The following is a 13,387-nucleotide window of genomic DNA, read 5'->3' on the forward strand; positions in this document are numbered from 1 at the left end:
AATGTAAAATTTACCGATTTTGATTAAATTTAAAAGTACTATCCCAATGAAACAATTGGATTGAAAGAAATACCGGGTTTAGTTACTTGAAACGCTGCTAAAAAAATTGGGACAGTTTTTCTTTCGGGAGAAAACAAAGGAAAAAAACACAAATTTCATTGATTTCAAAGTTAATATAGTTGATACCAATTTGAACATAACTCAATACACTAAGCAATCAAACCATTATGATGACATTAATTATTTTCAAGGTATTTTCAAGGTTTTAAGGTCGAGCTCCAACTGTAACATTTGTCTATGATAGCCGTGCTATTGGCTTCAAATGTTGCCCTTCATAACAGGTTCTTGAGAGGACAATTTATTACATTCCAATGCTGTTTAGAGTACAAATACTTGGTACAACCTATGATCTTGAATGTAAGTCATAAGCAATCATTTGAAATGAAAAGAACAGAAGAATATCATTCAATATTCAGTAAATTAACTGTAGGTTAAGTTTGACTTATTTTTATAAGAAAACAGAAATTGCAATATATTACAAGATAAGCATTACAAGATACATGGGAAATACATAAAAGAACATCACAAAATTTTCGGTGTCTGCCTTTTGACATCACATTTATAGTACACTACAAATACAATAAAGATTGGCTCATATCATCCACTGGGATTTCTTGCTTTCAGAGACGGCCACACATGAATTACTAAAGAATAACCAAGGAGCGAAGGCATCAGGGTGATATCTAACCATTGCGCTTTACTTGCTTTCTTTTATGTTCTCTCTTTATTTGCCATAGAAATCATGTGTCTTTCAAACTGTGAAAATGAAAAGAGAAAACACATAAAGACCGATTGCTTTCATCACATATCCTACCAGGTTCAAGGCAATTAAACAGAATTAACTCGAATATCCAGTCAAATATGATAAAGAAAAAAGACCTCGGCATTTTTCAACTTCTGCTTCTCTAATTCCTCGTTGAGATTATCAATCCTGAAATTAGAAAATAAAAGATAATTAGTTCCACGAGAATCTGGTTTTGAAGTAAAAAGGCAAATTGAATTCATCGGACTTGAAGTTACACCTCTGCTGCAGATGGACGACCTGAGACTGTAACTCTCTTTCCCTCAAGGAAGCCGGTGGTGTCTGGACATCAAAGAAACCATCACTTGATGGGGTAGCCTAGAATATGTAATATAAAAAGCAGAAATAACTGGATTCAACAATGAGCCATGGCCATGCTCGGGCAGCCTTTGGCATGAGATATCTTGTTCTTAGTAGTTTCTAAGGATTTCTATGACTAAAATCTTAATCTCTTGTACTTTTAAATTGGAGCCTTGTCTGTAATTGCATAGTTTGTTACCCTCTGCTGTTTGTTGTTTGCTCCTTTTGTAATTGGATTTCCTTTTTTTTTTTTTTTTTTCCTTTTTGTATTCTATTTCTTCTCAATGGAAGTTGGTTTCTTTATAATTTCTTTTTTAGAAAAACAAGCTAAATTATGTACCAGTAGTTAGCAGCTCTTTGCAAAATTAATAAATAAATGAAATTCATCTATATACCAGCAGGAGGTCAGGAATTATAAAAACAAGCTCAATTATGTACCAGTAGTGTTTTTTGCAAAATTAATAAAGAATTCAAATTCATCTATATACCTGCAGAGGGTCATTAGTGGCCGTCTCTGGTACATCTGGATTCTTGCCTGTGTCAGTCAAGGACTCAACAAAAATATAATAGAAGAGAAGGTGCCAAAAGAGGAAGTATAAAAACAAAAAGAGGAGAAATACCAGTCAATTGTTCCAAATACTTGATCAATTTAACGATTTCTTCCTGTCAGCAATAATGAATAAAATAAATGTTTATTTTGAAGCATTACCAATACAAGTAAGAAGGATAAGCAAAGCAGACCCGTTGCAGGATGTTCTGCTGCAGAATGCATTGCATTGATGGGAGGAGTAAAGAAGGCGTAAGGTTCAGGGATGTTGGGCTCATTGTCCCTCCACAGATTGGGCTAAATGAACCCGTCATAGGACCCTAAATACAGAAATAGAATGGCAATGGTTACAAGGCCATTGCCTAAAAGGTAAATGTCTGAGTTCATTGGTTATATGAGAAATCAGAATGCACAAAATCCTAAGCCATACAATATCTAAATCAATTAGATAGGAATTAAGATTAAAACTCATAAAAGCAATGGTATATTTGACGGGAGAATTCTCTACCAGCCAAAAGTACCAAAAGTCGATAAATGCAGAACAAAGGGGACCAATCTCGAATGTGAAAATGAATGCATGCATGGTATAAAATCAAAATAACGGGTAATAAATCCATCCAGAGGTGCCACCACTTCTTCATTATAACATATAAACTTAGATGACATACTCAAAATTCTGTGTATGATACATGTTTAAAGTTACAAAAATTTGCTCAACTTGTTTACAGTAGCCATATCCTACGTTGCTGCACAAAACCCAATTTGATAAAGTGGACAATGAATTGAAGATTGATACGATGAAAAATTCACTTAAAAGAAGGGATTGATTTGATGGGAAAAATTTCAACCAATCAAAGGTACCAGAGCCTCAACTAAAGTCAATAATGCAGAAGCAAACAAAAGATATCAATTGGCCGTGATCAGCATGAGTGACATGAAATGGAAATAACAGGCAACAAAACCAAAGATAACATTTATTCACGGAAACAAAGAAATTTGAGAAGAGAATAAACCCCAATTTCAAAGTAAAGAGAAATATCTTAATGTCAAAATTTTGTTAAAATTATTCAAATAAATCACTCACAAATCACAATTAGGGGAAAATTATCTTAAACTTGAGAAGCTAGCATGTTTTCACGAGCATAATGAAAATTTGCAAAAACAGAGTTCATCTTTCTGAAAATAATCAGAAAGCACAAGAAGAAAGAACGAGACCGAACCACCTAACCTGAGTTTTTTTTCTCCCTAATATGGTCACATAATTGGTCAAACAAAATAGGGATAAAACTTGACGGCGAAGAAAAACAAACTGAGATAACAGTTGGTTTGCTTTCTATCATAGGCCAATGCACTACATATAAGCACTCTGCAAATTACTAAAATTATATCTTCTACAATACTTCCCTTCTTGACATGATCAGAACCAGAAAGGAGATTTTGTTTTGTACAAGATTTCAAAATAATGCAAAAATACCTTCGGACTAAGCTCCGCTGAAGTAACTTTAAAACGCCCCTTGCATTGAACTACTGTTCCATCTGATGTATCCTCAACTGAATATGATAAGCAAGAATATTATGACCTTAAAGTTGTTAGCATAGAAATAATTTAAGCCCAGAGAGAAATAGAAGCCTAAAGACATACCAGATGATATGTTATTTGTATCTCTTTTTTGGCGATATAATAATGGACCACTGAAATTACGTTCAGATGGAAATTTTGACTGCACATAATCCCTTCGTTGAAGTTTGAAAAAAAAATAATAATAATGTCAGACTTGCCTAAACCACATTGTGAACATCCAAAACAGAAACATTTAATCAACCAAAAGAAAACATGTATCTTGGACTGATAAATTTAATTTTCGAATTTAAAACTAAAAGCAACACCATAGATTCCATTAAGATACTGGCCGCGTTTTGTCTTTGGCATCAATAGCGTTTGTTGTGTGAGGAGATGGTCAAGGATCCCTCACACTTGAGATAAAGAACATAAAATATAAAATTCCACTTGAACTTGAAGCACAAATTTAAATATCCAGAAGAACGAAAAAAAAACCCATCATCAAGTAACAAGCTTATCATCTAAGGTGGACGTTGACTTCTCCCACGACCAGAAAAACATAATGCATGGACAAAAACACAAATATTAATCAGAATAAATCTTACCTATCACCATCTACAACAATCTTTTTAGGAGAAACAGCATTGTCAGAAATTAATGAACCACTATAAGACCTCTTATTCTCTGACATGTAATGACGTGGTAGGGGACCACTTTGCCCTGAACTCTCACCCTCGATTCTTCCATTTTCCCTATCGACTGGCCTTACACTGTCCGTGCTTATATCTTCATAGATGTCAAAACAATCTCTGCATTGGAGCATCAAGACATAAAATTACATAATTTCTCCTTAAATTATCATATCAAAATCCACCTCAAAATTTAAAAAACTATAAAGTAAAATACAAATGCAATATAAACTGGAAAACTGACAATTTGTTCGGAGTTTAAAATAACCATACTTGAGTGCTTCAAGAGGTTTTGTAGGGAAAGAAGCAAGGGAACTCTCCAAATAATGAAGATCACTGAAACCATCCTAAAACAAAATAACAGGAAAAAAGATGCCAGAAAATGTTAGTTAGTCAAAGGACTATTTGAGCGCTATAGATTCAAGGAACAATGCTAGTTTTTCCACGTCAATAATAAAGATTTTAGTAAAGGTTATCACAGACAGTAAAACCTCCTGACTAGCGGCAGCAGTTCGGTGATTCGGACTTCCAAGGGATGAACCCTCTACTGGAAAGCTAAAATCATTCTTCTTGTTTCTTTCCGTTGTTGTATGTACATCTAGATCTTCCATGTTTGACATATCATCATCTTGAATCTGCAAGAAACTCGGGAGTCAAAATGAAAGGAATACTGCTGCAACCAAAGCAACTAATAAATATATGTAAACACTAAACCAGGCAATATGATACTTACAAGGGCAGCCTGATTCTTTAAATCCTCAAGGTTGAAGTTCCAGGCACTAATTCCTCGAATATACTCTTGCTGTACAGAATAACGGAGTTTAGATAATGACACAAAGCCAAAACGGCAGATACTAACTTTTACAATTAACACACTGATGCCCATTCAATGCAAGCCTTTGAGATGTACAAATAATCCAATGATTGGAAAACTAGCCATTCCTGTTTGCTCTTATTTTGACAAATTATTTCTCCAATGAATGGTCTGATAAATTACATCATCCCCAATTACTAGAAAAGCAAGAACTATATTCAATGCAAGGACTTGAGATGCATAAATAAATCAAGGATTATAACTAATTTATCCTTTCTTTTCTCTTACATTTACAAAATTTGTTTATCATCAATGCTCTAATAAGTTTCATCATTCCAATTACTAGAAAAACAAGAACTACTTTGGATCACTAGGGTTCTCCTTGACATGGGTCATGTTCCTGTGGTCCAACTACTTTTATATAAAAGAATTTCCGGCTAAGGCATCCTCTGCCCAAAATCAATACACTCGTGACGTAGTGGGATGGGACAGGGCTATTATTCCAAAAGCTGAGAATTTTGGAACATAAGCTTAAGGAACGAAACAAAGCTACCTTCAGAGACCTTCCAGGAGGGAATCTCAGGCAATAAATGCACTAGCTGAGATGGATGGTATGGAAAAACAGAGGGATTTTAAAGCTAGACCCTACCCAACATTTTATGAGCATCTCTTTCTGTAAACTGACAAAAAAACTGAAAATCTTCAGTGACACATTCGTGAAGAAGATTTTTGGAAACAATAGCCTTAAAATATTGAGATTCTTCTCGTGGACTTTTATCCAAGAGGGGATAAAAACGGCTGATTTGGCACAAAAACATGATATGGTACATTCTACCTAATGCCATGAAGTGTAAAAATAAGCTGGGGAGCCAACACCACCTTTTGGACCATGTTTTGAAGAGCCATTTGCATACAGGTGTTGGAAGAAAATTTTGAACAGTTAGCATGTCCTGGTGCTTCCCAAAGAAGTTTATTGAGTTGTATTGAGCAACTCTTGTACAAGGACATCCGTTTAGAAGAAGCTAAACATTTGAGAGAATGTGGGGCTAGCCATGTTTTGAGAGATGTGGCATGAAAGAATTGTAGAATCTTCAATATGCTTCTAGAAATTCTGAGAAGTGTAGGGACATCATTCATTTCATTAATCCTATGAGGGTTTTCTTTTTCCCAATCTTCCTTCTAATTTGGCCACTTTTCAACATAAACCAACTGGATGAGTTTTTTGTAATCCTTTAGGCAGCTTGGGGTTGATGTCTTCATTCCTTAGGTACTTTCTTCTCACTTTAATGAAATATTATTTAATAGGAAGAAAAGTTTACAGGGGGAAAAAAAACGATCCACCATGTGCTTTTGTGTTGGGTGCAACACACTTGAAATCTAGGGGCCAAAGCCCGAAGGCTCCAGACAATAGCACAAGCATGCATCTTAAACCATCTTAGAAAACTTATATGTAATGCCTTCAACATTTCAGGTAATGAGTTTTTATAATTAGCACCTGTGACAAATGCTCCTTGTCTCCATACAAAGCCTTGTTCTGCACCAGAAGATCAGCCTCCTTTGCCTGTAAAGAAGATGAGGCAAGACGAACCGTTAAACAAACTATCAATGCCTTTCTGAAAGTAATCAAAGCTGGTAAAAGAAAGGCCTGAGATAAGCAGTGAGACCTTTAGCTTCTTAAAGCGTTCCCCTAATGGATCAAGGCCATCCAGGATTGTTCGAGCAAGATAATCAACTGAACGGGCATGTTTAAAAAAAGGGTGCTTTAAGAGCTTCTCTGAACTTGGCCGTTTCTTTGGATCCTTCACTAGGCATGTAGCGACCATTTCTTTGAATGACTGAAGTCAAAATAAATATTTTGTTTTTGGATAAGAAATTTTTATTTTTGGGTACAACAAATGCAATGGATAGGGATTTGAACCTCCGACCTCCAAGGAAAGAGTAAATATCAATTCCCGTTGATCTATGCTCATGTTGTATAAGAAATTTGTATTACAAAAGGAAGATATAAGCAAGAGAAGGGAGAAAAAAAAATGGAAGCTCCTGAATTAACAAAACTATACAACTGGGTGGGTACTTAAAGCTCCCTACGAGATTACATACCTTAGAAAATTTCCTATCTCTTTCATAGTCAAGACCAGGAGGAGCATTTTGTAATGTCATTAGCAAAACCTGTAATGCCAAAGAACCAAGTGACATAAAAAAGTTCAACTTGGTCAACTACAGCAGTCGTGGACTAATTTCATAAGGTTTCCATGTTCACACAAAAAATGATAACGCCAAAGAACGAGTGACATAAGGAAGTTTAGCTTTGACAACTACACCAGTCATATACATCAGTTATTTCACAAGTTTACACGTGGAAAAACTTATAAGGACATTGAAAACATACTTTCATTGGTGGGTATTTAGAAAATGGAGCATGCCCATGAGCCAGTTCAAGCGCTGTTATTCCAAATGACCAAATGTCTGCCCTATTGCAGAGAGGAAGAAAAAGATACATAAAAGAAAACATATCGCAGAAAGAACTTCTAGCTTACGTTTGTGCATGACACAAATCAAAAGAAAAGAAATACTATAATATACGTGATGACATATCACATCACATGCAGATGAGCAACCTACTCACTTGAAGTCATATCCATGTAATTGCTGCATAACTTCCGGTGCCATCCTGAGGATTTCAAAACATTGTCCACAATCACTTCCAATTCTTTTTAATTCTATATCTAGATCAAGGGACAACAGAACAACCCCAAAATCTCAAGGCACAGAAGTGAGGAATGGAAGGGTACCAGCAAGGAGTTCCAACAAATGTGTTTCTTGAGCGTTGCCTATCTCCAGTATCAAACATGCAAGCCGAGACTCCAAAATCAGCTAGTTTTACTGTACCATTAGAATCAAGCAAGATATTCCCAGCCTGCGAAAAAAACAAGGCTTGTGAATGTCTTTAACCAAAAAAAGGAGAAAATCACCTAACAACATTATGTCTGTGTAATGTCTTGATATGCAGGAAAAGAAACTCCAATGCCATCCAGTGGACAAACTACAAAAATGAGCTAGATTTATGTGGAACGACCATTGTTGCTAGCAATTGCGAGATGTAGTTCAATGGAGGCATCAGTTATCTTAGGTGGGAAGGAGTTGAAAATTATATCATCTCTAACATGAGAAGGTTCTGTGTCTTTCACCTCCCACCTTCTTACTGGAGTTCGTATGGATGAAGAAGGAAATTAGCTCTTCTCCAGAAAAAGTTTGTTAGTTGAAAAAATAAATTTCGAAGAGAAAAAGAGTTTTGCATCCTCCATAATGAAGACATGTAGTCTTGCAAACACTTCGCATGTTTTTTGAACAATTTATATTAAATACTTCGGACATTAGTTTCTATGATGTTATTGTTTCATTTCTTATACTGAACGTTGCATTGGAATACAGCAGAGCACAAGTAAGGAGTGAAAAAAACTCTGCAGTTATTAAAAATATTTTTTGTCAAAATATGATAAGATCTAGGAGCTATACTCAACCTTCACATCTCTATGGATGTGGCCATGAGCATGAAGATAAACAAGAGCTTTCAGAACCTCCCGCAATAGGGTAGCTATGACAGGCTCATCAAAACCTTCAGAAAAAGCAGATTTCATAATATGAAGGCAAGATCCCCCAGACATGTATGGCATCACAACCCAGAGGTGGTGACCAGCAGTGAAGGAACAATGTGCTTTTAACAAATTTGGATGATCAATCAAAGTCATCGTTTGAACCTCTCGCCGAATACCATCCTGAACAAATTTCCTCCAACATTAGTTGTAAAGACACAATAAATATAAAAATAAATAAATAAAGACGATTTATCACACTAGCTGCTTGCTTAAAATGAGTTTGTCCAATATGCCAAATTATGAGTAGGTGAGTCTACAGTCCCTTTGGGGACATCTGATAAAACTGTGTAAGTAAGTCTACAAATAGGTTCCGAATGTAAATATAAAAATATAGGAAGAATACTTGAGGAAATTAGAAAAGAAATAAGGAGAGAGATGATGTCCTCAAAGTGATAATCTTAATACAGTGACCATAGAAATTTCTGCAAAGTAAGTTGAATGGATAATGCACTAATGCCAGTTCAGATCAAGAAAGACAATAAGTGGAAGGAGGAACAATAGTAGACTGTAAACTTAACAAAACCATCAATGTAGAACAAAATAATCCCAGCTCTTATGGCCCTTTAGAATTTTGATCCCAAAATGAAGACACTGATTACTTGAGAAACGGTAGCTCCACTTGGTAAAATAAACCACTTAAAGTACAATATAAAATCCATATATATACATGTGTGTGTGTGTGTAGTATATAAAAAAAAGAACTGAAAGGGTGAAAAAATGTCAGGAACGTTTGAAATGAAAGAAAAAATATACAGGAGATTGATCAACATACTAGGTCATTGTTGCACTTCTCCAAATCAAGAGCCTTTATAGCGACAGTCTCCTTTAGTGGAATGCACAGTGCCTTGTACACAGTGGCACTGACGCCTTCACCAACTTCTTCATGCAAGTTATAATCCTTGGCATTCACTGGATATCTTTTTTCTGAAGGAATCTCCATATTTTTCCTTTTACATTACAGAAGTAAAACTTTTTTGCCCAAAGATGTCCCAACTGATGTAAAACTAAATAAAATATATTCCAAAGAAATAATCTTCAAACCCATGTAAGGAATCTTCCATTTTGATAGCATTTTTCTCAGATCAGCAGGACACTGTAAATAAGTTGTAACTGCATCAAGACAAATGGAAAATGAGCACATCCAATGAACTCCAAAAATTTGATATCAATAAGCAAGCCATCTCTTTAGCCTCGAGCATGTTAAATTCTAAGACCATCTACCAGCAAACAACCAACAAAGCTCCCAAGACCACTGAAAAAAATTCTGCACATACAAACAGAAAGAATGGTTAGACATTATAGAGGGAAAAGGAACAAGTTTGATAACAAACTCAGAAGGAAAAGAAAGACAGCAAATTCAACAAAGCTTCCAACACAAACTCCTAAACTTCCATCCTTCTTGGAAACCCACCCAGTTCCACCCTTCCTGGTATGTTTGCCTGCTTAGGAAGATTCCCTAATTTTACATTCACTACCCCCTGCAAAATTCACTACACGCCCTCCAATGGCATCCATCTCACCTGGAAAGTGGAAACCTCAACTTCATTCAAACCTTTGGTAGTATATTGCGTTGCTAAATTCCCGCTTAAGCTGAAAGTCAAACCCTAATTATAGCATTGATCATCATAACTAAGCCCAAATCGTACAGCTCAAGTGTAATTTCTTTCTTACATTGTAAAGCCCAAAGATCCAAGACCAAAATGCCCATCCCAACAAGTTTCTCTGATTTCACTTATAACCAAAATCCTATCCCTCTTTTTATATTCTTCCATTGTTAATTGAAGGTGTTAAAGAATGCTTTTTCTAATTCTCCATCCGCCACCGACCAAAGAAGACAAAATTTGTGTTGATCTTCGGCCCAAATCTCTGGGATCAAAATAGTTTCTAGCAAATCTTAATCGTCAAATACTTGTCCAAATAATTTTCATTGGTTGATAGGCCACTTTCCACATCTGTTCATTAGCAAAGTTAGACAAAATGAGAATTGGCCTCTTCCCCCAAATAGGCTTTTTTTCGACTTCAGTCAATCAGAGATCTGATTTCGGTTCGCAACTAAAGCCTGTTCGTTTCTCCTATCAAAATGAAATCGCAAGAACTCATCTTGGGAAAGAACCCCCTTTTCATTCATTTCATATTAATTACAATAGGCAGGGAAAAAAAAGGAGAAAAACGCTTAATCCTTCTTGGATATCTCATGCAAGAGACAAGAAGCAGACTTAGACATGAACTGCTACTCCGACACGCTCTCCTAAAAGCACGCTACAAGAATTAAGATGCTAATTCGGCCATGGCCCCTAACCCAAAGCTAGATTTTCAAAATAACTAACTAGTAAATACATACTACCGATAGAACAACAATAGAAATGAATAAAATTTCGACAAAGACTTAACTTCCAATTTCCAAATCTTCAAACCACAAATTTACACAAGAAAAAAAAAAAAAAAACCCAATTCCCCAATCCAAAAATCACATTTAAATGCCACAACCCAACGAATTTCAACTTCAATTAACAACCAACATAATTCAAACTCCACGATGCACAATTAACACTACACAGCAACTAGCGCTATAATTCCTTTAATACAAAGTACAAACAAACACATATTACACAAGAAAAAACAGCTAAAACGAACAAAAAACAAACTCAACAACAGGTTGCAATAAACAGATGAAGATTACAATCAGACGAGGATAGAATACCACAGAAATTGACTTTCCGACAATGTCAAACGTACCTAGGGTTAGGCCAGGAAGCTAAAATCGAACTCCAAACGAAAATAGATGTAGAAGAAGCACACAGAAAAGTGAATCGAGATGGATTTCAGGTTGCAGTCCAAATGGAGATTGACGATGAAGGTTCAGATTTGGGCTTTCCAGTAACAAATTTCTTTTTCTTTTTTTATTTTTTTCTCTGCATCCAACTAATTATCCAGCCCGAGTTCCCGTGATCGAATCTCTCGCCGTCGCCGCTAGTAGAAAAAAAAATAATTATAATTAATTAATTATTTCTGGAATTTAATAAGAATTCCAGAAAACATGAATGGAGGCGACTTTGATTTGATGCAAATGAATTGGGTTTTTAAGAGAAAGAAGAGATATGGAATAAATGAAGTAATTAAATAAAAACAACAATAATCGAGCTGGGCAGGTAGGGCCCCAGGGGCAAAGCGCTTCTGAATTCAGCGGTTGAAAATATCGGCACTCGGTTTTCCAGATCGGCGAGTTTTTGGACAGTCACATGTTTATACAATATTTTTCTTTTTTTAAAGAAATTACTTAAACTTGCTTTCTATGGACCATCAGTCTATACTTGTAAGTTGGTTTTTGGTTCAATTAGCTTAAAAATGGAAGGTTGCTAAAGTGGGTATCATTTTATTAATCTTTTAACTCCTTCCATACGTTACAATTTAATGAAACTTCTAGAAAACGTATACTCAACCGTAACCGTAAGTTAAACTTCTTATCTTTCATTATTAAATTATAATACAATGAACATCTGTCCACTAAATCTGTGTACCTCGACATTCCCCTACGATATGGTCATATTACTTATTTCTCGCCTCTTCAAAAGTGAAGAGCACGTTTAACTATAAAGTTTTTATAACTGAGACACCGAGAAGGAAAATGTATCTCGTTGATATAGTTAGTAACTTTCATTTCCTTTAAAAAAAATTAATCGTTTTATCCTCAAGATCGCTCTCATTTATAAGTGGTTTTGATTTGTTTATGTATTCCTCCTCTACGCATTTGTAGTTAAGTATGGTTTGTCGCAATAGGTACGAAAAAAACTTGGTAAATGTTATTACAGTTACCGAAACAAAAAAATTGTTTACATGTTATACCAAGATAGAGTTACATATGAATGTCACAATGTATAACATTTATTTAATTGATATTCTCCCGATATAAATTTTAAAAATATATTAAATATTTTTTAAATTTAAGAATATATTAGGTACCTACCATTTTTGGGTTACTATAATTTGCATGGGAATTAAGAAGCTTACTTGGTTATATATATATATATATATATATATATGTATATATATATGTATATATATATGTATGTATGATGTAGTTTCTATTTTTTTTTTTTTTTTTTTTTCTGTTTGAGACCTCCAAGTAGGCATGGGATCTCCGTATTTAATTTCGATCATATAGAATTTGGTCCATCGTACAGAAAAATAATGTTATCTTAAAATTATTAAGTTATATAAAATTTTACCATAAAACTCTTCGATTCATGAGATTAGATTTTATATTTAGTTAAACGTTGCCGTTTCTACCTCGAAGTTAAAAGAATGTTACAATTTTTACATTTTCATAAGTTTTTTTTTGTCTGAAAATTCGTTAAAGAAAAACATTCTTATAGGTGCAAAATTGATCAAATTTTTCTTCATACGAATTCGTTGGTTTTGACAAAATTGTTCAATGATTAATCTATTTATCGATCAAACTTAAGCATATGTTGTAAAAAAAATTGTTGAAAATGGTGGAATGAATTAGCGAATGAAAATTGATACAACGTGACAATTTTAAAAGTAAACTTTTTTAATTATTAAATACGAATTCGCAATTTAATCGTTGAATTTTAATGTCATCACCGAGAACCAAACTAGAAAATTTGTGTATTTTTTTTTTTTCTATCCTAAATAATTTTGTCAAAAGGTTAGAAAGAAGAACTTAAAACCCTATATTCAATCCCCCAAATTTTGCAAATTAGACAAAAATAATAATAATAATAGGATGGGAAACTTTGGTATTTATTTAATTATTATATAGAAACCTAAAATCATAATAAATCTTAACATTAATTTTTTTAAAAAATGAAAGTGGCCACATACGAGAAATTTGAGATCTCCATCTAAATGTATATTCAACTTAAAAAATATTCAAATATGTTGCAAATTATATATATATAAATAAATAAAAGACAAATTCAATTTAATTGTACCGT

At 34.3% G+C, this 13,387-nt stretch overlaps 1 protein-coding gene across 2 annotated transcripts; it reads right to left on the minus strand.

Moving 5' to 3' along the window:
• Window positions 1-442: 442 nt before the first annotated feature.
• On the minus strand, window positions 443-11,469 carry LOC111795737 (serine/threonine-protein kinase BLUS1). 2 transcript variants are annotated; one of them, XM_023678304.2, is made up of 21 exons: window positions 11,166-11,463; window positions 9,202-9,693; window positions 8,295-8,549; window positions 7,566-7,690; window positions 7,400-7,444; window positions 7,163-7,244; window positions 6,874-6,942; window positions 6,438-6,608; window positions 6,269-6,334; window positions 4,693-4,761; window positions 4,451-4,594; window positions 4,233-4,306; window positions 3,876-4,079; window positions 3,352-3,443; window positions 3,184-3,260; window positions 1,904-2,029; window positions 1,783-1,825; window positions 1,651-1,697; window positions 1,083-1,144; window positions 940-991; window positions 443-816 (listed from the first exon to the last, which is right to left on the minus strand). In XM_023678304.2, exons 2-21 carry the CDS (start codon window positions 9,367-9,369, stop codon window positions 772-774), a joined length of 2,016 nt encoding a protein of 671 aa, XP_023534072.2. In that variant the 5' UTR covers window positions 9,370-9,693; window positions 11,166-11,463; the 3' UTR covers window positions 443-771. The 2 variants fall into 2 exon arrangements, with proteins under 2 accessions (XP_023534072.2, XP_023534078.2); XM_023678310.2 differs by lacking the exons at window positions 443-816; window positions 940-991; window positions 1,083-1,144; window positions 1,651-1,697; window positions 1,783-1,825 and having other exon boundaries at window positions 1,903-2,071; window positions 11,166-11,469.
• Window positions 11,470-13,387: the final 1,918 nt, after the last annotated feature.

Source organism: Cucurbita pepo, chromosome 1, assembly GCF_057944985.1.
Source record: "Cucurbita pepo subsp. pepo isolate OVF chromosome 1, ASM5794498v1, whole genome shotgun sequence".
NCBI lineage: Eukaryota > Viridiplantae > Streptophyta > Magnoliopsida > Cucurbitales > Cucurbitaceae > Cucurbita > Cucurbita pepo.